A 21,345-nucleotide genomic window follows, 5' to 3' on the forward strand; every position below is an offset into this window, starting at 1 on the left:
TATTTGGCCAAGACCGTTCCTTCTTTCTGATTAGTTGTCTCCGTGTAGAAGACCCTCTCGTGAGGGCATACTGTTTGCTGCATTGACAGCGATGGTTTGGGGGCGGAGTGGGAGGTGGGAAAATGACTTGCCATAGGCAATTTGACTATTTATTCAATATTTTATTTAGTGTGCTGTGATAGCATTTGTTCAGTATCCTTTATATATATGTATAGCTTAATTTCAACATACTAGTACCCTCTCCAGGAGAACTTTGGTATAGTTGTTAGACAATATGTGTTTATGCATGGGTAAAACTCCACTAGTTTACAACTGTGTTTCATTAGTAATACAAGTAACGTGGAATTCTACTAGTAAAATCTAGTGGTACTGGTGCCTGTAGATTTTGACTAGTGGGCCATTTTGTCTCACTTGTAACAAGTATGTTATTGCCCTACGAGTAAGCCAAAGTTGTCCTACTAGTGTGTAGAAATTTGAAGGAAAATACATTACTTGTAAAGGAAAAATGAGATCTTTTTTAAGGGTTAGCAAAGCAATCAATAAGCTGTCTAAACCCCTGTATATACTTCAAGTGGAAAATAATCCGCAGCATATTTGTCACATGGCTTACTTCCTTCTGCATTGATGAGAATGAAGCATTACAGCAATAGATTTGAACAAAACAACCATACCCAAACATATCAATCCAGGCCTTTGACACAAGTGACCAAAACGCCACAGGCCTCCACAGAATGAGGAAATGGAGTTTCACACTTCTCAGGCATTCTTTTAGTTAATTTTTACTCTCACTCTTTACAGCACTTTATAAACTGTTTAATATTGGTTAAAAATAACCAGGTGTGGATAAACCGATACTATTGATTTAGGAAGCAGAACTATGGAATATGGGTCAATGTTCAAAGCACTAAAGCACTCTTGCACTTTAATCGCTACCCAGTGATTATTTGTTGAAATGTGAGTTATATTCACAGAGTCAGTCAATTTAAAAAAGAAAAAAAAAAGTTTTGATAATGCAATTTATGTGATTTCTCCCCCCTCCCTTTGTAATACAGGAATAGATTACAAACATACGAAAAACATATAATAATGCGGACTGAATCCTCAAACGGCTTTAATGGCGGTGGCAAATGTGTCTTTTCACCACGTGGGCTGGACGATTTTTAGTGGTAACCATTGCAGGGGGGTTTCCACGTCAAATCACAGCACTAACCGCCACCCCGCCCCCTATAAGGTTTAATATTTAGAACACGTTTAAAAGTTGGAAGATCCTGATCTGTTCAGAAGCCTTTTAAACTGATTTGCATAGAGCTTAATGTCTGACACAATTTCTATTCACACAGGGTTTGGTCTGCCTGGCACTTTCACTTTCACTACGTTTCAACTTGTCCAAACCAGGACCTTCCGCCCATCCCCCCCCCCGCCACCCCCACACACACTTTCCAGTCTTTCCCAAATTTTGTTATCGACTCTCCTGCCAGTTGCTCACTCCTTTGTGGAGCGTCAGATCGAAAGTAAATATATTTTTGTATACTCGCTCTGTGGGACACTTAAGGCATGTAGCAACTCGTTTTTTGAAGGCGTAAGAAATTTCTGCAGTTACCACGGAGAAAACACTTCCTCAGCAGCATCCAGCGAGCCAAACCGAACCAAGTAAGTTTAACGGTGTGGCTCGTTCCGATGGAGCGCAGGTAAAACCTTTTCCTCCAATTGAGGGTTTTAAAATATATATATATTGAATCAGATGTAGTATTTGTAATATACCAGGATCGCAACAGGTCATAATTTATCCGATGCAATCAATATGAGCATGTCATCCATTTTATGTATTGGCCGGTCACATCGGGTTGTCCGTTTCGCATCAATGTATCGAGGTCAAGCGAGTTATTTATGTAAATTAACATTTGTATTGAAGTAGGTTGTACCTTGTGGCTGACCAGCTTGGTTGGTGTCTCATTTTTTTTTATTTTTTATTTTTTTGGAGTGCGTTATATGGGGACAGATGTATTTTCCCACAGAGACAGCAAGTACCTTTGAAATGTTGTTTTTAAATCACCATTTAAAAAAAATGTCTATGTTCACTTGGGTTGTTTGTCTTTTTACATTTTTTTCCTTAAACATAACTGTGTGGAAACTGCAAAAAAAAAAAAAAAATCAAAAGAGGTCCCCAAAAAATACTTTTTAAAAAATTCACTAAAATTTCAGAATGATCAAGTTAAAGTGGGGTGCTTAAAACACAATTTCAGTTTATGCACATAAGAAATTATCTGGACCCTTGCAATTGCTGAAAAAAGTCTTGTGTATCAGATAGAATGTATTTACATTTTAGAGGGCAGTAACAACACAGGCAGTTCGTTTTGAGCCAGCTGAGACAGAACAAAACAGACAAACAAACAACAAAATAGATGACTGAAAGTGGGCAGATCTCAATTACGTCATCCCTATAGTGCTCATACGAGTATATGAGACAAAATATAACAAAAACATTGTGCAAAGCCCCCCACATCCACCAGGCCGATGATAACCCCAGGAAAATGTTTGCATAAGCGGCCCATACACACCTCCTGGTTTGAAGCCCCCTCCAGGGAAAACATTGACTTTTGCAATTATTAGCATTGCTATTTAGTTATTATCATATCAAATAATAAATATCAGTGGCTTTCAGTGTTCCATATTTGCCTGAGTAACTCTGTTGCGTGTGTGTGTGTGTGTGTTGTGTGTGTGTGTGTGTGTGTGGTGTGTGTGTGTGTGGTGTGTGTGTGTGTGTGTGTGTGTGTGTGCGTGTGTGTGTGTGCGTGTGGGTGTGTGCGTGTGGGTGTGTGACAGCTTCCACAATGCAGGACGTGGATCAGGACCCAATTTTCTGTCCTGATTATGGAGCTTTACCAGGTTGTTTTACACAAGACAAATACATGCACATTGCCTCACTGATGAAGGTTCTAGATTAGCTTCTGCCTCATCCTCTTGTGTCGATTTGAAAATATTACTGGAAATACATGATTAACGACATTAATAATTGGGTTGTATGTTGTATCCTAAATAACATGACAGCAAGGTGGTAAAATGTATTTACTTTGGCATGGACAGTTTAAAAAATATTCACTCACTGGCAGCAACATTCTTCACAACAGTAAAAATAGCTGTATGAAAATGCAATTGGGCTTTTAAATTATTAACACCTAAATTGACACTGTCAGACGGTATTGATCATGATTGCGTAGTTTGTAACAGGCCTAAATCATACTGAAAATATTAACATTTTAGTGATGTACCACTTCCCACCATGATGCCGTGCACTTCTTTCCAAACTGCAGCCACAATAATAAGTATAGTATCTTCAATTAATAGTACTCTGACATTGTCAAATAAAACTGGAAGTTAATATATTCGTAATGGCCACATTTTTGATACAGCTCTAGTGTTGTACTTTACTTTAGCGCAAAATGTTATGGATGCTTCGTGTGAACTATGTGCATTGCAATACTGTAATTAGGCACATTAAAAAAACCCAAAAGAAGATGTTTCATTATGAGACCATTTTGTGTTTCAGATGATTTATCTGAATTCATGAATGACAGTTACCTGGTGAAGATACTTGGTATGTTGCTATCAAAAATAGAATGCATGTTGTCAAAAGTTAAAACCTACACACAAATGTATGCTGTGTTATACTAATTTATTCGTTGCTCCTTTTCATGTAGACACGGATGGCCTCTTTAGTGATGATCCCACTTTGATTTTTGACGACAACAACTTCAGTAAGGATCTCCTTTGTTTACCTTCGTGTGCAAAGAAAAATGGGCAATACGCGTTGAATCAAATTTCATTTCACATTGAGCAATGTCCTTCAAATATAATAGACATGGTACCATTTTCATGACAGTAGTGAAAATGAAAGAGGAACTTCGTAATGCATCATTACAATGTTTTCTCTCTTTTTTTTAATGCAGCACCCCACAACATGTTCACTTGTGTAGTCTAGTGAGATCAAATACGAGTGCTGTTTCTGAAATGATTCATTTGCTAATATACTGTGAGACAACATTAATGGAACACTATGTTTGTGATCGTAATATTGTTTGTTAGAAGACAGCACAATTACACAATTTTACAGCCTCCTCCATGAATTGCAGGTGACACTCCCTTGGCAAAGGAGCCAGACCCATGCAGAAACCAGCAGGAAGACAAAATTAAGCCAACAAGGAAACAAAATATTCCTCAAAAAAGGCCCAGAGGTAAACAACCACTAAACACTCATTCACTTGGATACAAAAAGAACTACTTCTCCAAGAGAATTACATTTTTTTTCAATTATTAGTTTTATTATTAGTTTTAAATATGCGTTTCAACCCCTTAGCATTTACACTACCAAAACACAGGACAATGGGAAAAAATAATTGCACACCAAAGAAACAAAAAGCTGAAGGTGAGAATTTATGACGTGAATGACTTGAATATACTTCGATTTATGACAAATGATTTATTGACACCTCATTGGTCTCTGATTAGTTGTTCTTCCTTGGGTCTGGTGTTTTGTTAAAAAATTAATTTAAAGGTACAAGATTGGATCTGGAAGCAATAATTTTATTTTATTTTCACAAATCATTTTACTACTGTGCTAATATCAGTTTTGTATTTAATGTATGTAATTGTATTTGTAATTGTATGTAATTTCTGTTTCATTATTGAGTTTGAAGAAAGTTGCAGTTGGACCAAAATTTAAGAGGGAGCGTTAAGAAGAGGGGAGGATTCAAGAGAGGCAATTGGGTTGGCACAAATGTTATGGGTGTTGTGGAAAATGTGGCCCAGTCATAAAGTGTCAATTATAAAGAAAAATGGGCCCCAGGACAGAGCCACGGGGAAGAGGCCCCGTAGCTCAGTGGTTAGAGCACTGGTTTGGTAAACCAGAGGTTGTGGGTCCGTATCCCACTGGGGCCTCCACTCCCTGAGAAGGGTTGCGTCAGGAAGGGCATCCGGCGTAAAAATTGTGCCAAACATATATATGCGTTCATCTGAGATGACACGCTGTGGCGACCCCGAAAGGGACAAGCCGAAAGAAACACACACAGAGCCACGGGGAACACCAGATAAGGATGGGATATGTACAGTATGGTTTATTGGTGTGAATTAAGTGTGAGACATAACACTTGAACTATTCAAGGGATCTTTCTGAATCAGATGACAAGGGCAAATTAGTTTATCATAGAGAGACTCTTTCTACTCTCTTTCCCAGGTACTGGCGGAGGATCAGTGCAGAGGGAGGGGCATCTATCCTGTCCCTCCACATTGCCGCAAAGTATCCTTCCTTTCCAACAATACAATCAGTTTGTCACGAGTCCAGACGTGACATCTTATCAGTTTAAGACCCAAACAATCTGTCCTTCAGTTATCAGACTTTCATTCCCCAAAGCTGCTCTACCATTATACGTATTGGGTAAGCAATCATTCAAGTTAACAGTTGCCTGGTTGATGTAGTTTCATTACGATTGATCGTCCATGCAATGTTTTGAGCACACTACACGATAACCATTAAGTGGTAGGTTATTTAGACTTGGTAAAAGGAGGTAGGCAACTACAGTAATTGTTGCATTGTACTGCATGGAAGCATATCGATGCCAAAATGTGATTCCTGTCCATTTTCTCTTTTGTCCCATGGCTGCAGTACCTGTGCCTCCTTCGCCATCAGCATACGAACTCCAAGTGCCATACATTTTCCCAGGTGGGTGAGATACCTGCATCTGGTATCTTGTAATACAAGAAGATAATGGACTTTTCCTTACTTCCATTTGTTTTTGGCTTGCTGTTTTGAAGTCCATTACTACGCCTGCAAAATATATTCAAGTTAAAATGTGATATGGTGCATTTTTTTTTTCCTTGTATGGCTTACCAAGTGCTAATGAGAAAACATTGTCATATTAAAATCATGTGTACTACAGTTGTGATACATGTTAACGAAAGGTAAGTTGTAAAATGTCAGCCAGTCTGGTACTATATGTCTGTGTCTGGATGTCGTGTTCTTAATTTTTCCCTTCCAATCTATAGAGGACAGTGCAGTAGTACCTGCCCTAATGAGTTCATCCCCATTTGGAACATTATCAGACAACACAAGCAAAGTCATGTCTCCACCATGCAATTATGGTCAGTGCACTTGGACCCTCAGAGATTTTTTTTGTTTTGTTTTCACAAGCGTTGATGAAAGCTGTCCCCAAAGGTGTCATTTACTAATACGCCTACATTGCAGAGACGGCTAAAAGTAACGTGTCAACCGCAGTTCGACAGTCTCCTGCCACCTTTGAGATACCTCGTAAGTCGTTTTGATTTGTCAGAGTTTGATTGCAAATCTGCAGTGAACCCACGTGCTAAGCAGTTTTGTTTCATTCTCAGAGATTGTAAAGAACTACATTAAAATGGCCAAAGCCCATATGCATCAAATCTGTGAGGAGATGGAGCCAGGGCTTAATTTGAGCTCTCATTTCTTGGATGTGAAAGCGATCCAGAGAGAGATGTTTTGCTCAGGAAAAAAATATAAGTCCCTGCACAAAGAACTGGTGTCCATGGGAGATATGGACAGGCAAAAAAATTTGATTAAATTGAGTCAGGTATACGTTCCCCTTACCTTTAACAGTGTATACGTTCCCCTTACCTTTAACAGTGTATAATGAATTTTACAATGAATTATCCTTCATACTTCATGATTTTGAAGAGTACTTACACAGTATAATATTGCTGCATCCTATGAGCAAGTCTATTTAAATGTTTGCATTCTTTCTGATAGATATTTGAGAATTCGAATGGAAACAAACCCAAACGATATATACTTCTAATTGGCAAAGCTGGGATGGGAAAAACCACCCTTATCAGGAAGCTATGTCAGGACTGGGCCAGAGACTCCATCCCACAGTTTGACTTTGTATTCTTGTTGAATGGCGCTCATCTGATCTCTTCAAAAAAATCACACTATAGTCTTCAGACCCTCCTACTCGACGTGCCCACCTTTGCCATTTCCCCCATCAATATTGAGGAAGTGTACGCTCAAGTCCTTAAAGCCCCCAAACGTGTACTCATCATTTTTGACGGATTTGGTGATCAGGACTATGAAATCCTATTTCGAGAAAAAGACTTCGCGGCCTTGTTGGAGAAAGATACTAAAGGAAAGGTCTTTACAGTTAGAAAGCTATACTCTGCCATCCTCCAAAGGGTGGTCCTTCCAGGATCCATTCTTTTGATTTCTGCCAGACCAAAAGGCACCGCCTATCATCTAGTGCAGCGACTTGACAGCCTTTTGGAAACTAGTGGATTTACCCCTCTAAATGTTGAAACGTATTTCTCCAGGTACTTTGATGACCCTAATCTTAGAGAATCTGTTTTGAAACACTTAGAAAAGTGCAGTTACCTACGTCACCTTTGTTGGAATCCTGGACTCTGTCGACTGGTGTGCTTAGTTTTGGAACACTCTGCAGGATCAGAGAGCCTTCCAAGAACATTAACCGAGCTCTGCCATCAAGTACTTTGCATTAAAATGAAAAATAACAATTGGGGCTGCTGCACTCAGGCTAAAGCTCAAGCTCAAATAACGCTACAGTCTTCAAGGCAAGAGTCAAAGAGAGCGCAAGTGAGAAAACGAGCAAGGTGGTCAACAAAGGGGAAAAGTCAAATACCAGATGAGGTTCTGCAGACTGCTCAAAGGAAAATCTGTGAAAAAAACATTATTTCTCGTTTGAGCTCCCTGGCCTGGGAAGGGGTGAAGGCCAACACATCCATCCTTCCCAAAGAAGTACGTTTATGTTCAAAACTTAAGACATTCGGGCTCAGGAAGGGAGTCTTCCTCATTTATCAAGGGAGCGCAAACCAGGTATGCTCCCTATGTGAGAGTGAGGGAGTAGAAGGAGAGCAAGAAACGATTGAGAGTGAAAATGCACAGAGGCGAAATCAACAAACTACTGACTTTGAAGAAAATGACGACGTCTTGGTGTGGGCAGATCCCTTCATTCAGAGCTACCTGGCAGGACTCCATTTGTCCATGAACAGGTGAGTCTTTTTGTCTCTCGAATGAAAATTGATGAATGGAGTTTTACGCTTTATAACGAGGAAATACTAATTCAACACAATCTTATTGGTGAATTAAAAGTCTCCAAATAATTAAATTGATGTTTCAATGTAAAGCTACTATATATCGGTGTCCAGCAACTCTATCAATCTCATGGCTATCATGACCCATGTTTCTTCTTTCCTCAGAAATGTTATGAACCAGAACCTTTTTCAGAAACCCCCCTCCCTTTCTGGCCCAAAGGGACGTAGGCGTCCAGAAGGAGAGTTACAAGAGCTAACTCGGCGATTTGCTTTCAGCATCCAGTTCCTTAGCAGAACCGAGCTACGCAGGCTTCATCTAGACACAAACCCCAACAAACAGGCGTTAATCTCTGAACACCTCAAGGGTCTTTCCCTTGCTGACTTGTGCCCTGATCAGGTGTTGGAGGCCTGCCACTATGTTTTTGAAGCAAGTTTCTCATGTGGCAATGGGGGCAGTGACAGTGGAAAAGAAACATTGGTCACTCACCTGTCAGCAAACCTACCTGAGTTCCTCACATTTCGTGGCATTCCACTTGGTCCACCAGATGCATATGTTGTGCACAAGATTCTCGAAAGAGCTGAAAACGGAGGCAGAGGTTTTTCTTTGGATCTTGAGGATACTGGCATTCCAATTTCAGGACTCAGGTCCTTGGTTGGTCTTGGCAGCTGCAGTACATACAGGTATGGGTTAGTCTGATTTCTCCCTACTCCACATACGCAAGTCACCCATCACCAGATGCCAATTATCAATGTTGTGTTTTGTTTAGGGCATGCATAGCTGATGTAATTGCCCTGTGGGAGCAGTTAGAGCAGAGTGGTGAAAGTAGGCCCCTTCAACATTTTGTGACCAAGTTGAAGCTTCACCCCCTGAAGGTTATTCAAGTGTCTCAAATAGAACATCTGGGAAAGCTTGTGAACATTCATATACACAGGAGGTTGTCATGCCGGTTAGTAACTTGCAAGCAGTACACTCTTACGCAAACACATGAACACTGTATATTTACATTTGTATTACCTTTAGTCCCAGAGAACCTGATCCCATCCTCGATGAGGGAGTTCCAGCAGTCAAGGAGCTATACAAACTGGAGTTAGCGTGAGTAGCTCTGCATTTGTAGTATTTGTAAGATAGTGGAGTGTTTTGTCAAAGGTGTGAAATGAGACTACATTCAAATCTCGCTAGCAGTTAAAAAACTGCAAGGATCACCTTTAACCTGATGGTGTCACTTACGGGTCTCTCCTTCTAGGATTGGTCCAGAACGTGGGCCCCAAGCTATCCCCAGGCTTTGGGAGTTTCTACCAAATTTACATGACCTCCAGCACCTAGAGTAATACACATCGTTTCCACTGGTTTTATGTCACTCCATCTATCTCGCTGAGTTGATTTTTCTCTCCTTTAGTTTGGAGGAGAATAAGATTGGAGACCAAGGAGCTGAGCAATTGGCTGATACATTCTCCTCCCTCTGTTTTCTGCAGATACTCAAGTAAGTATGACGAGATAAGTGTTCCTCTCCATTTATGCTCTTGTGATCAAGGAAAAGAACTATGGAGCAATCTAGTAGGTTACAAACAGTAGCACTCTGGGATTGTTAGAAAGCTCATTAGTTATTGTTTTCTAAGGTTTGGTATCTTTTACAGGTTATCTTCTTCTTTTGATGCTTTCAAAGTGGCTTCCTGCGAAAGATGCATTTCATCTACCGAACAAAATCTTTTGATGCCATTTTTAGAGCGAGGATTCAAAAAAATAGAGAGAAATTGTGAAATTGAATCCTATAGCAACAATATTCTATTGTCTGTGACGTGTTTTGTGGTTTCAGTCTTTCACAGAATTGTATAGGAGACAATGGGGTCAAAAAAATGGTGACTGCACTCAAGGATTTACCCAAACTGCACTGTTTGATGTAAGTAACCTCACATTCACTCACATACATTAGTACAGTACAGTACACTTACTGTATGTATTTCCCTTTCACTGCCTTTTCTAGCCTCTACAGTAACGTGATTTCTGATGAAGGTGCCTCCACTTTAGCCGCTGTCCTCCCTCACATGGCATCACTGACTGACCTAGAGTAAGACTTCATGACTTGCATTCTGACAATGTACTGGCGATGTCACTCATGTATAATTTTCATTTTGATTACAATCTGTTGACCTTTGTGAGGATAGGTGACTTGGAAAATTGATATAGATCGTCTTATATACACTTCAGGAAAAGATTAGGATATGATTTTGGTAGTTTTAGTATTAAGGAGGAGGCACAGTGACCAACTGGTTAGCACACCTGCCTCACAAATTTGAGGACCAGGGTTCAATTCCCAGCCCTACCTGTGTGGAGTTTACATGTTGTCCATGTGCCTGCATGGGTTTTCTTTGGGTACTCTGATTTTCTCCCACATCTCAAAAACTTGTGCTCGGTTGATTATAGACTATAAATTGCCTTTAGGTGTGAAACTTGAGTACAAATGGTTATTTGTTTATCTGTGCCCTGCGATTGGCTGCCGACCAGTGTACCCCGGCTTTCGTCCAAAACTGGGTTAGGGTCCAACACACCCATGACCTTCGTGAGGATAAGCGGGAGAGAAAATGGACGAATAGTATTAGTGAAGTGAATAAAGACTTGTTTTCCTTCCAGCGTGAAGTATAATAAGCTATCAGATGTCGGTGCACAATGCTTGGGAGCCAGCCTTAGGCAATGCAAGAAAATGAAGACTTTAAGGTGAGAAAAACTTTTCTTCAACTATTAATGCTGCAACCTAAAATGAAAATAAATTGGGTATGAGTTTTCATCACCTTGCTGCTTCTTTTCTCCCATTTGAGGTTGTGGAATCAATGTATTCCATATGGTGTATTTGAAAGGCTCCAACAGCAAGACCCAAGGATACTTTGGCATTAGTGCAATTTAGACAACCAGGTTTATGCACCCACATGCTCACACAAAGTTCTGGTCATCACTTCCCCGTTGGTAATGTATGTGCAGGCCATATAATGTAGAACACAATACTTCAAAAGGTAGACAGGTTAATCCAATCACATGGGATATAAACCGTCCATGGTTCTTCTCATATTTCACAGAGTGCTTAAATAAATTGCCACTTTGTTGTCGTGCAGTTTGTACTGTATATGTTTTTTTTTTTTTTACACTGGACTCATAATATCTCAAAGATGAGTAAGGTCAACAAAGCTTAGTTCTTTGTATTTAAAAACATTGTAGAATATGCTTAGTTTGAATGTTTTCCCTGTTTGTCTTTGTTTAATATTGTCAAAACATGTATGTCACTGCCTTCTCAGTATATTAAAACACATGACTTCCTCAATTATTGGTTTTTGTTCTCTCTTGTGGCTGCAGTCAGGACAGAAGCGCTTTGAAAACATTTTTTAATTTTCAACCACGTACTTCTTGCTGCCAACACATGAGGCATAACATATTGACAATATTTAGTCATGACAGAATGCTATTCATGGGGATCTGTTGGGTATTTTCAGGTTAAAACGTGTTATATGAAAATCTATGCTTGGCATAGTCATGTTTATTGCCGCACTTGAGGTTACAAAACCCAACTTTGATGTACCTAACTTTTCATACATCAATGTTATACATATAGCCTGGTGCAATTTACAAATTCAAATTACTTATATTTGCGTATGAGCTGTGCATTTGGTAGCCACCTCTTTATGCTCCCACTATCACGTTGCAACTGTTGAAATCATTGATACTGCCCCCCCTCCAAAAAAAAGGCACTAAAGGGCGAACGGCACACAACTATGCCACACACATCTGGATCAGTTCAGAATCAATATTTATCTAGTAACACGAAAGAATAAATGTGTATACATCATAATAATAGCCCACTGCTGTCATATTCTAATACGTCTTGTCTTTAGATCTGTCTTTCCACCGTTACTCTACTGCTCTCTGCAATGTGCACTGACTCCCCCTTGTGGACAATGTAGGCATCATGCCCTTAAAACACGTGATTTAGAGGAATCTACAGTAGATTGGCAGTGGCGGCTATCTGTGGCTGCACCCGTCAGTGATGTAAGTTGTTATAATTATAAAACGTTCTGTCAATTATCTACAACCTCTTTCATCCTTTTCAATTATAAGTGCTGTGAACAACCATGGTAATCAATTGAAATTGGGACGTATAATTTAGGGTTCCCTCTTCTTGGGAATTTTAATTGGGTCAGAGCACACGAAAAAAAAAATATTTTATTATTAAGTGTGGGTATATGCACACATATACCCATTTTTTCTAAATTCATTTCATGGTGTAGTAGTTTGAACTAGGATTGAACCAATTTTCCTATTTCGGGTCGCAAAGAGCTGGAGCCCATGGCATCTGTCTTTGGGCGAAAGCCGGACTACAGGATTGGTCACCAGTCAATTTTAGTGCACATTTTTTCTTTGACAACTAGACTTACAGCCCCCTCCAAAAGTATTGGAACAGAAAGATAAATTCCTTTTTTGTACACTGTAGATGGTTTCAGATCAAAAGATGAATATGAAACCAAAGTTCAGAATTTCAGCTTTTATTTCTTGGTATTTACATCTAGATGTGTAACTCAAGACAGAGCATATTTTGTTTCAAACTACCCACTGTTAAAGTGAGCACAAGTATTGGAACAAACATTATTAAAATAACATTTACTATTTGGTGGTATAACCCCGTAATAACTGCATCATACCAGAAACCCGTTCACATCACAGGCATTCTTCATTTGAAATACATTTCCATGCCTTTACTGCATCCTCTTTCATTCTTGTTTTTTTTTTTTTTTTTTGGAGGGGGGTCGGGGTGGGTTGGTGAGAGGTCTCATTTCAGTCTCCTTTTCAGAAGGTAAAATGCAGAGTCTCTTGGATTAGGGTCTGGTGATTGACTTGGTCAGTCTAAAACCTCCACGTTTTACACCTGATGAAGTCCTTTGTTGTGTTGGAAGTGTCTTTTTAGTCAGTCTTGTCTCAAGGATTTATTCTACTGCTACCATTATGAATTATATCATCAGTGAAGAAAAGTGAGGCCATTTCAGAAGCATTCATGCAAACCCAAGCCATGACATTACCTCCACCATGCTTCACAGATGAGCTTGTGTGTTTAGGATCATTATCAGATCTTTTTTTTCCTCCATACTTTGGCCTTTCCATCACTTTGCAGAGGTTAGTCTTGGTCTCATCAGTCTGTAAAACTTTGTTCCAAAACTGTTCTAGCTCATCTCCGTACTTCTTTGCAAAATCCAATCTGGCCTTCTGATTGTTTTTGCTAAAGAGTGGTTTGCGTCTTGACATATGACCTGTGCATTTCTTCTTGCAATATCGTCTTCAAACAGCGGATCGAGATACCCTCAACCCTGGAGGTTGGCAGTGATCTCATTGTTGTCTTTAGGTGTTTCTTCATAGCTCTGTTTCTGTGATCAGTTGTTTAAAGCCTTGGCAAGACCTGTTTGATGTCTGTTGCTCAGAACACCAGCAGTTTTTATTTTTCAGGACATTCCAAGTTCTTCCATTGGCTGTGCCCAAGGTTTGTGCATTTGCTCTGAAAGATTTTCCCTCCTCCCTCAGCTTAAAATTTGTTTGCGTTCTCCAATTGAAAGCTGTCTGGTCTTCCATATTTGCTTGGCAAAAAAATGCATTTTTCACAGATGAAACACAACGCCCCAAAACAAGACTATTGAAGTAAATAATCAAAAAGTCAACACTTGAATTGTCTATGCCGTTGTAATACTTTTGAAGGGAAGAGTTGTGTCACACTATCATTGACTGAACCCATGGTACCGGAACCCAGGTGAATGTCACTACACTACACATCAACGCTATTACTCATGATATGAAAACCAATGTTTAATTCAGTTCATTATTGCTTCAAGGTAATATACATTTTTCTTAGGAAAATGCTCAATCCTTTCCAGGATAAAAAAATATATAGATCCCAAGACAGAAATAATAAAAACAAAACATTCAACCAGCATTGCAAGTCTGTATCAGGTGTCTTAAATTTTTAAAATAAAGTAAAAATGTATGTACAAGATACAATTTTGAGTTGAATATGAAGTAGCTGCTTTAAGATTCAATTTAAGGTTGTCACCAACTCATTAAATTTTCATTTTAATCGTGACCCAACCCAACAGGAAGCACTTTCATGGAAGTAATTTATGCTGGATGCGCACACCAAAGCAAAAAACTAAAACAGTTAAATGTTGCAACAAAACGGAGCAAAATCAAAAACAGTTGCCCAGCCTTGTGTGTCCAGTGTCATGTTTGAGAGGTGCACCCACAAGACCCCAGTCCTTATTGTGAACCAGATATGAATAAACTCAGATTAACATTCCTCTCAATGGGTGGGTGCCTGCAAAGTAAGAATACATTTTCCTTAGATCACATTCTATTGGAGGCAAATGAGAAGGGAACAGTTTTCAGAATACAAAGGCTCCACTGCGAGGGTCACTTTTTCTTTGGTGCACACCACTGAGCTGATGTGGTTACAGCACATATTATAAGCACCTGGTTCCTTATTTCTGGATCAATACTGCACTTGTAATCCACAGTGAAAATGTTTATTTTCTCACTTGCAGCAGATATTGCTTTCTTTTTTCCTTCCATTATGCCCCAAGTTAAGGACACAATTGCTTGTGTGAAGACTGAGGTGGTTGATGGTGTGGTGCAGTGATAGAATGAGTATTCCCACGCAATGGCTGTCATCTTCACACTGAGAGGACCTGTAATTACATTAAACATTAAGCATAGCTTCATGAGGAAAACTACTAAAATCATAATAACAATAATGCAAAATTAATTTGGGGCCAGATCATATCATATACTAATCTCAAGTCATACTGACAGTGTCAACAAATCCACACATTTTTTTCAAGTTATAAAGCAAAATGGCAGAAACTGGAATTTGTGTAAAATAAATCGCAGGCAATATTGCCGGTTAAATCTTTGTAACTCTAATACGGTTCTTGTATTGGGGAATGTAATGAAGTGTGGGTAAAAACTATACAATTCTTTAGTTATATGCCCAGTAAAACAATAAACTGTGAAATAATAATTGTGGTTTGGCTCAGCCAATGTTTTACTAAAATTATCAAATGGCTTACTGTTTTCCTCTCTCTCCCAAAAGACAATGAATGTCCAGCAGGGTCCTGTCTCTGACCTCTGTATCATCTTCACCAGCATTGTGATCACATCCATCACCACCTTAAATCACTCCAGATACCCCTCAAACACATCCAAGTCTGCGTCCGAATCGTAAGGTAGGGATGCCGGGTCAGACAGCACCCCGAGGTCCACCAGAGCCCGGTCCATATCCTCAGGCATAAATACTATACCCACATTTAGGACGATGTACTCCATCAGAAAGGCATAGTAGAGAATGAGGACGTTCACAAAGAATAAGCCCAGATAAAACATATAGGGGTGCTCGTCCAAAGTGATTCGATTGAATCTAGCAGGGCATTAATTGTGAGGATCATAGAGGGAAAAAAAAGTAAAGGTTCAGGCACTCCAACGTTGGGGTAACATCCATTTACGAGGACAGAAGTTGACAATACCAGAAATCTGCATATCCGGCGAGTTTCGTGCACACAATTGCCTGTCCCGACAGGGGGGGAAAAAAGTGATGTGCACTATTACAACTGTACTTTGACGAGGGATAACGATAATAAAACGTATGCATATAAAAGCCTCGCGTTCATAGCTTCAAATAGCGCACTAGTCGTATCAAAATATAACAGTGGCTCACTGGTAGCATTCTTGACATTGGTTCTCCTGGCTTTGCGGAATTCATGCCATGCCAAGTGGTCGGAGCTAAAAACAGTCTCGCGCAACCCTAACAAAAACACATCCTAACAGAATACATGCATTATTTGTATACGTAGATTCGTGCCATCAAAACACGCATAATCCACAAATGTACGTCCCCGCTCTCTTTTAGCGACCACGCGTAATTTACCAACTGGTGCCAAGTCCATAAAAACAGTGCAGACTAAAAAAAACACACTCAAGCACACGTCAGTGACCTAACGTCATCTTTAATTGCCGTCTCCATGAAATGACGACATTGTGGAAGAACGTCTCACTGCTCGAAACTGATGTCTCCTCGACTTTTCAATAGGAGCCCAGATGTAAACAGAGAAGCGTGGATAAAGGGCTGAGGAAGTTACAAAAAACGAGATTCGTTTTTCAGTGGCGCAGTTAGACAACTACAAAACTACAATTCCCAAACATCCGCTCGATGACCACGGTTACGTAACTATTCCTCGCTCCTCCCTTCTCCACCTATCACCGACTGTTTGCTAAAGTGGGCTAGCTCCACAGAGAGTGGGTATAATGGACAGATTCAGCCGCTAATATCAGCGAATAATCCGCCTGATCCGTTATCGGGCCTCCTTATAACCACAGCCATGTTTGGGAGGTCACGGAGCTGGGTCGGAGGACAGGGGAAATTGAAAAATATCCATTCCCTGGACCATTTGAAGTGAGTAGCTAGCATTGACACCGAGATGCTAACGTTGGCTGATAAATACCAGAACTGTAATACAGTCCTGCACAATAAATTCCTGTTATAGAGTAATACATTTTTAGTTACTAGCGTCAGTACGACTCAGTTTATTTTTATTTATAAAATAGCTAATTGTTCCTGTACAGCTATCTATTCTAGCTGCCTTCAGTTGAACACGTTCTGTTTGCTGATTTAGACGAATATGATGATTAAATTTAAATACTCTATAAAGACGATATAATGAGCACCACGCGGAGTTATTATTTTTTAAATGTCATGCTGACTTATAACTAATGGTTCAGGATAGGACATTGATTGTTGCAGCTTTAACTATACAGCATATTGAAAGGGAACTTTGAGCTCCTTTCTCGTTTAGCAGTTAAAAATTCAAGGGGTGTCTTTTTGCTTTGTTATATAATACAAATTAACCCAGATTTATATGTATTTTGCATGTTTTTTTGGTTTTGTTTTTCGTTCAGGTACATGTACCATGTCTTGACCAAAAATACCACAGTCACGGACCACAACCGCAACCTCCTGGTGGAGACGATACGCTCCATCACAGAGATCCTTATTTGGGGGGACCAGAATGACAGCTCTGTCTTTGAGTAAGTCACATTCAACTTCCCAACATTATTGCCAAGCAGAGAGCAGACATCTGAGATGTTACGCTGTGGCTACCCTTAACGGGACAAGTCGAAAGAAACTTATTTACTAGACAGGTAGCTACAACCCCCGTATGAACCTTTTCCTTATTATAACAGTGGACCCCTTCATATTTTCGGTTCAGTATTTGAAAATTATTTTACAGTAATCATGATTTTTTTTGGGGGGGGGGGTCCTTCTGTTTGTCACAGAAAAACTCGGCAAATTACAATTTTCTTCACTGAGGCAAAAAAAAAAAAAAAAAAACAACCAGCAAATATTTTTTGTCTTGTCATCGCAAAATACTACACTATGTATGATGTGTATTGTATTGTAGTGTATGCTTAATTGTGACAACAAACTGTTGCTTTTGCAGTCACTCACATTTGAAAAATGTACGGGTATGGTGAGCCATGCTCACAGATAAAGTTGCGGGTGTGATTAGGGATGGAATCCAAAGACCTTAAAATAACTTACTGGATTGATATAATGTAACCGTAAGTTAAAAATAAAATAAACAATTGCATAACTAAAATAGAAAACTATAATTTCAAATGCAGAAATGATAATTTCCAATTTCAACTGATATTCATAGAACATGATATAAAAGGGTATTTAAAATTTTTCATCAATAAAAATTCTTGATCTGACAAACTTTATCTGAAGAAAAGTTAAATGCACTGGCCTGTCAAGGAATAAACATGAACGGTCTATATCCGCAATGTTTTGAAGATGCTGAAATTTTACTTCAAAATAATCGGCCTTAGTGGCAACAATCTAGCAATACATTGTAACAAACATTCCTGTCGGCAATCATGATGTATTATTGGGGGGAGGGCACGCATCGCGGGACTGCCGTAAATAGGAGGCTGGAATGCGCACGACGTATTGGCCACACCTGAATCGAGCGACGAGGTGGATGATAGTCTAACGTCTTTTTTTTGAGGGGGGGGGCACGCCGTCACACTGCCTCACGATCGACGCATTGAGCACCCCTGGTGTAACTGAATTTCCTTTGACATGGCTCATGATGTTGATGACTTTTGACATAAATGCGCTCGCAGTACGTGAAGCAGCTCTGAACATGTGCTTTCGGGTCAAATATGAGTGGCTGCTTTTGGCCATAAACACCTCCAAAAAGACATCATGCCAGTCTGAGGTGGAAGGCAGTAGGTTGAAGTTCCACCTACTTACATATTCATTTGCACCCCGGCAAGCCCCCGACATGCTCATCCAGTCAGAAATCCAAAGTTTTATTTGATCATTAAGCAAGTGTAACCATGACAAGACAAACCTCAAACTTGTCTGCGGTGAAAGGGAGTAGTCTGTTGTGTGTTCTGCCTGCTCACAAGAATTCAAAGAATTATAGGAGTAGTGATAATTAAACAGCAGTCATGTATGTTTTATGATTGATAGTCAGCGATGGAGGGGTAGCATAAGGGTACTGTCCACATTTCCTTTGACTTGCAATAGTGTTGCCAAACTACGACTAATTGCAGTAACGAAACCAGTGGAATGTGTAGTAACAGTTCAACAAAACCTTGCTAAACCTACAGTGGGTACGAAACGTATCCAAACTCTTTTAAATTATTCACTTTGTTATATTGCAGCCATTTGCAAAAAAAAAAAAAGTTTCTTCTTTCCACTCAATGTACACACAGGACCCCATATTGCCAGAAAAAAAATATATATGTGTGTGTGTGTGTGTGTAATTTTTTTAAGCAAATGGCTGCAATATAACTTTCAATTTCTAAGGGGGTCTGAATACTTTGCTTACCCACTGTATGACCAGTGGCCACTTTGTGTTGTCACAAGCAGTTTTGGATCAGTGAGCACTGAATTGCTGGCCAGACACTCACTGCTACGTTGCTTAGATGCAGTGCCCAACAACAGGCAGCGTTTCCCAATAGCAAAAGCCACACTACAGAGCGTCAGCACCATCGATGTAAATCATTCATTTTGCTGTGCAGTCTAATTTTCTTTGTTTTACACCAAACTGCACCGCTGCAGTAATTCTTTGTTTTCATTTTTATTTTTTAAACTAGGTACCAATACTTTACACAGTGTCAGTATGCTTATTTCTAAACTGTTTACTATACTGTACTTTTAAGGGTACATCAATGTTTGAAGATGTTAATACATGCAATTATAAGCACTTTCAGAGGAGGGACAGTTATTTGCAAAAATTCACTAATGGTGTTTGGGTTCAGTGGCAATACCTCACAAATAGCACGAGTGTACTGTACTTTGACTTGTTGTTTTTGACAGCAGCAGTGTTCCTCAGCATTAATTAAATAGCCATAGAGTTGGAATATTCTGCAAAGAGCCTTTTAAGTGGGAAACACAGTCTATTAATTCAGTATTTTTGGAGCAAGATTCAGACTGGTTGACAGTCAACTCTACTGAGCAAGCTTCTGAATATAGCAAATTATAGCAAACCAAGCATATTTATTCCTACCATCAGTAGCATTTCCATTTCTAAATCAAATATTTTATGGGAAAAAAACTTGGTAACTGTCTTTTATTGTATGCTGTGTTTCTGAACTGACTGCTGCCCTTTTTATAAACAACATTCTTATTATTGGTGATTAGATGTTAAAATGAAAACATGATCGATTCCCTGTGGTCAGCTTCTTCCTGGAGAAGAACATGTTTGCCTTCTTCCTGAACATCCTGCGGCAGAAGTCGGGACGCTACGTGTGTGTTCAACTTCTCCAAACTCTTAATATACTCTTTGAGAACATCAGACACGAAACGTCTTTGTGTAAGTATTTGGCCGACAGACTGAAAGTATTACAGTGGTTCCTCGGCTTATGATGGACTACCGCTCCTCCTACAACATTAGCAGACCTCTGTTTTGTATACAAAAAGGAGCAAATGTATTCTCAATCAATAATCTATACCAATGCATTGATAAAATAGTCTATTGAATGATTCTTTGTGGTTGGGCCTGCACACTGGCAAGGGTACAAAACTAGTTCATTAGCACAATCTGCAAGGTCAGGACCATCGTAAAGCGAGGGCTACTTGAAATACGAATAGCCCATCTGGTTTTATTTTTTTATGTATTACTTCTGTTGTGATTATTCCCCTAGTGATTCATACAGGAATGGAAATATTTTTACTTCCAATTTTTAGTTTTGCTACCCTTTTATTTAGTGTTAAAAATAAAATAGCAAATTAATAAAATCTTAAATAACAAGTCTTCTCTCTTGGCAGATTACCTATTATCAAACAACCATGTAAACTCCATCATCGTCCACAAGTTTGACTTCTCAGATGAGGAGATCATGGCCTACTATATCTCCTTCCTCAAGACGCTGTCGCTCAAACTCAACAATCACACCGTGCACTTTTTCTACAACGAGGTGAGGTCATGGGTCTTATTGAATTGTACTGTAGTTTACCCATAAACGATCAATAAACTGCCATAATCCTCTTGTCTAATATTTGCTGCATCAGAAAGTGGTGCTGTTATTCTTTAAGTGAGCATGCAGTGTTTAACAGAAATTTGGGCCAGAATATGAAAGAAAATTGTTTGCTGTGTACAGTTCTACGATTGCTTTGTTTTGTTTTTGATGTTTTTTGCATGTGTGTTAAAATAACCTGAGTTTCATTGAAACTAGGTTGTAATATTTTGTCCTTCCTATTTGCTAGCTCCAGCATGCCAACAATAATAACTATAAGGTTAAATTATGAGGCTCTTGCAGTGTCCAAACTAAGGATTCCTGTATCTGAGAAATTATTCACTGCATAGTGTACATCAGGGCTCAGTAACCTTTTTGAGGCTGAGGGCTACTTCGTGAGCACCAATCGTATGAAGGGCTACATAACCTGTTTGTGGCAAATTTCAGACTCAGTTCATTACATGTACATAAAATATTTTTGTTTTAATTTATTGTAGTAAATCACATTACAGGTATTTTAAAATTTTAATTCATGTAAGCAATTCAGATTCAGAATTTAAAGCAGAAATAATAGTAACAATTTGTGGCCTATTGTATTTTTCGAACGTACCCCGCGGGCGCCTGAAATGGTCCTCACGGGCTACCATTCCCCTGCGGGCACCACGTTGGTGACTCCTGGTGTTTATAATATTGTGAATTATTGGCTGAAGTGTTTTTTTGACATATGCCTTGAG

General features: G+C 39.4%; 3 protein-coding genes across 4 annotated transcripts in view; 2 read left to right on the forward strand and 1 right to left on the reverse strand.

Annotated features, from left to right (window-relative positions):
• Positions 1–1,438: 1,438 nt before the first annotated feature.
• On the forward strand, positions 1,439–11,364 carry ciita (class II, major histocompatibility complex, transactivator). Its single transcript, XM_061847264.1, has 21 exons — positions 1,439–1,650; positions 2,824–2,886; positions 3,548–3,595; positions 3,699–3,755; positions 4,131–4,232; positions 4,355–4,423; positions 5,231–5,431; positions 5,660–5,716; positions 6,040–6,135; positions 6,239–6,301; positions 6,382–6,596; positions 6,773–8,025; positions 8,233–8,748; positions 8,835–9,014; positions 9,089–9,160; positions 9,312–9,392; positions 9,465–9,548; positions 9,882–9,965; positions 10,050–10,133; positions 10,697–10,780; positions 10,882–11,364. The coding sequence occupies exons 2-21, from the start codon at positions 2,832–2,834 to the stop codon at positions 10,955–10,957; spliced, it is 3,477 nt and encodes a 1,158-aa protein (XP_061703248.1). The 5' UTR covers positions 1,439–1,650; positions 2,824–2,831; the 3' UTR covers positions 10,958–11,364.
• Positions 11,365–13,879: 2,515 nt separating this feature from the next.
• On the reverse strand, positions 13,880–16,071 carry dexi (Dexi homolog (mouse)). Its single transcript, XM_061846020.1, is given in 3 exon segments — positions 13,880–14,775; positions 15,157–15,489; positions 15,492–16,071. Coding segments are annotated over 2 exon segments (267 nt in total). The 5' UTR covers positions 15,532–16,071; the 3' UTR covers positions 13,880–14,775; positions 15,157–15,262.
• Positions 16,072–16,132: 61 nt separating this feature from the next.
• Positions 16,133–21,345, forward strand: part of clec16a (C-type lectin domain containing 16A) — a 30,668-nt gene continuing 25,455 nt past the window's right edge. For both annotated transcript variants that reach the window (XM_061846018.1, XM_061846019.1), the window contains exons 1-4: positions 16,133–16,535; positions 17,039–17,167; positions 19,835–19,968; positions 20,424–20,572. In XM_061846018.1, the coding sequence (XP_061702002.1) occupies positions 16,462–16,535; positions 17,039–17,167; positions 19,835–19,968; positions 20,424–20,572 (486 nt within the window). In that variant the 5' untranslated portion in view covers positions 16,133–16,461. The remainder of the gene's footprint in view (positions 16,536–17,038; positions 17,168–19,834; positions 19,969–20,423; positions 20,573–21,345) is intronic.

The sequence above is a fragment of the Syngnathoides biaculeatus genome, chromosome 16 (assembly GCF_019802595.1).
Source record: "Syngnathoides biaculeatus isolate LvHL_M chromosome 16, ASM1980259v1, whole genome shotgun sequence".
In the NCBI taxonomy this organism is placed as follows: Eukaryota; Metazoa; Chordata; class Actinopteri; order Syngnathiformes; family Syngnathidae; genus Syngnathoides; species Syngnathoides biaculeatus.

Coding starts and splice junctions, on each gene's coding strand:
- ciita (XM_061847264.1), top strand. CDS start 2,832: ATGCAGGACGTGGATCAGGACCCAATTTTCTGTCCTGATTATGGAGCT. Junction 8,749..8,834: donor GGCAGCTGCAGTACATACAG/GTATGGGTTAGT, acceptor TGTTTTGTTTAG/GGCATGCATAGCTGATGTAA. Junction 9,393..9,464: donor CATGACCTCCAGCACCTAGA/GTAATACACATC, acceptor TCTCTCCTTTAG/TTTGGAGGAGAATAAGATTG.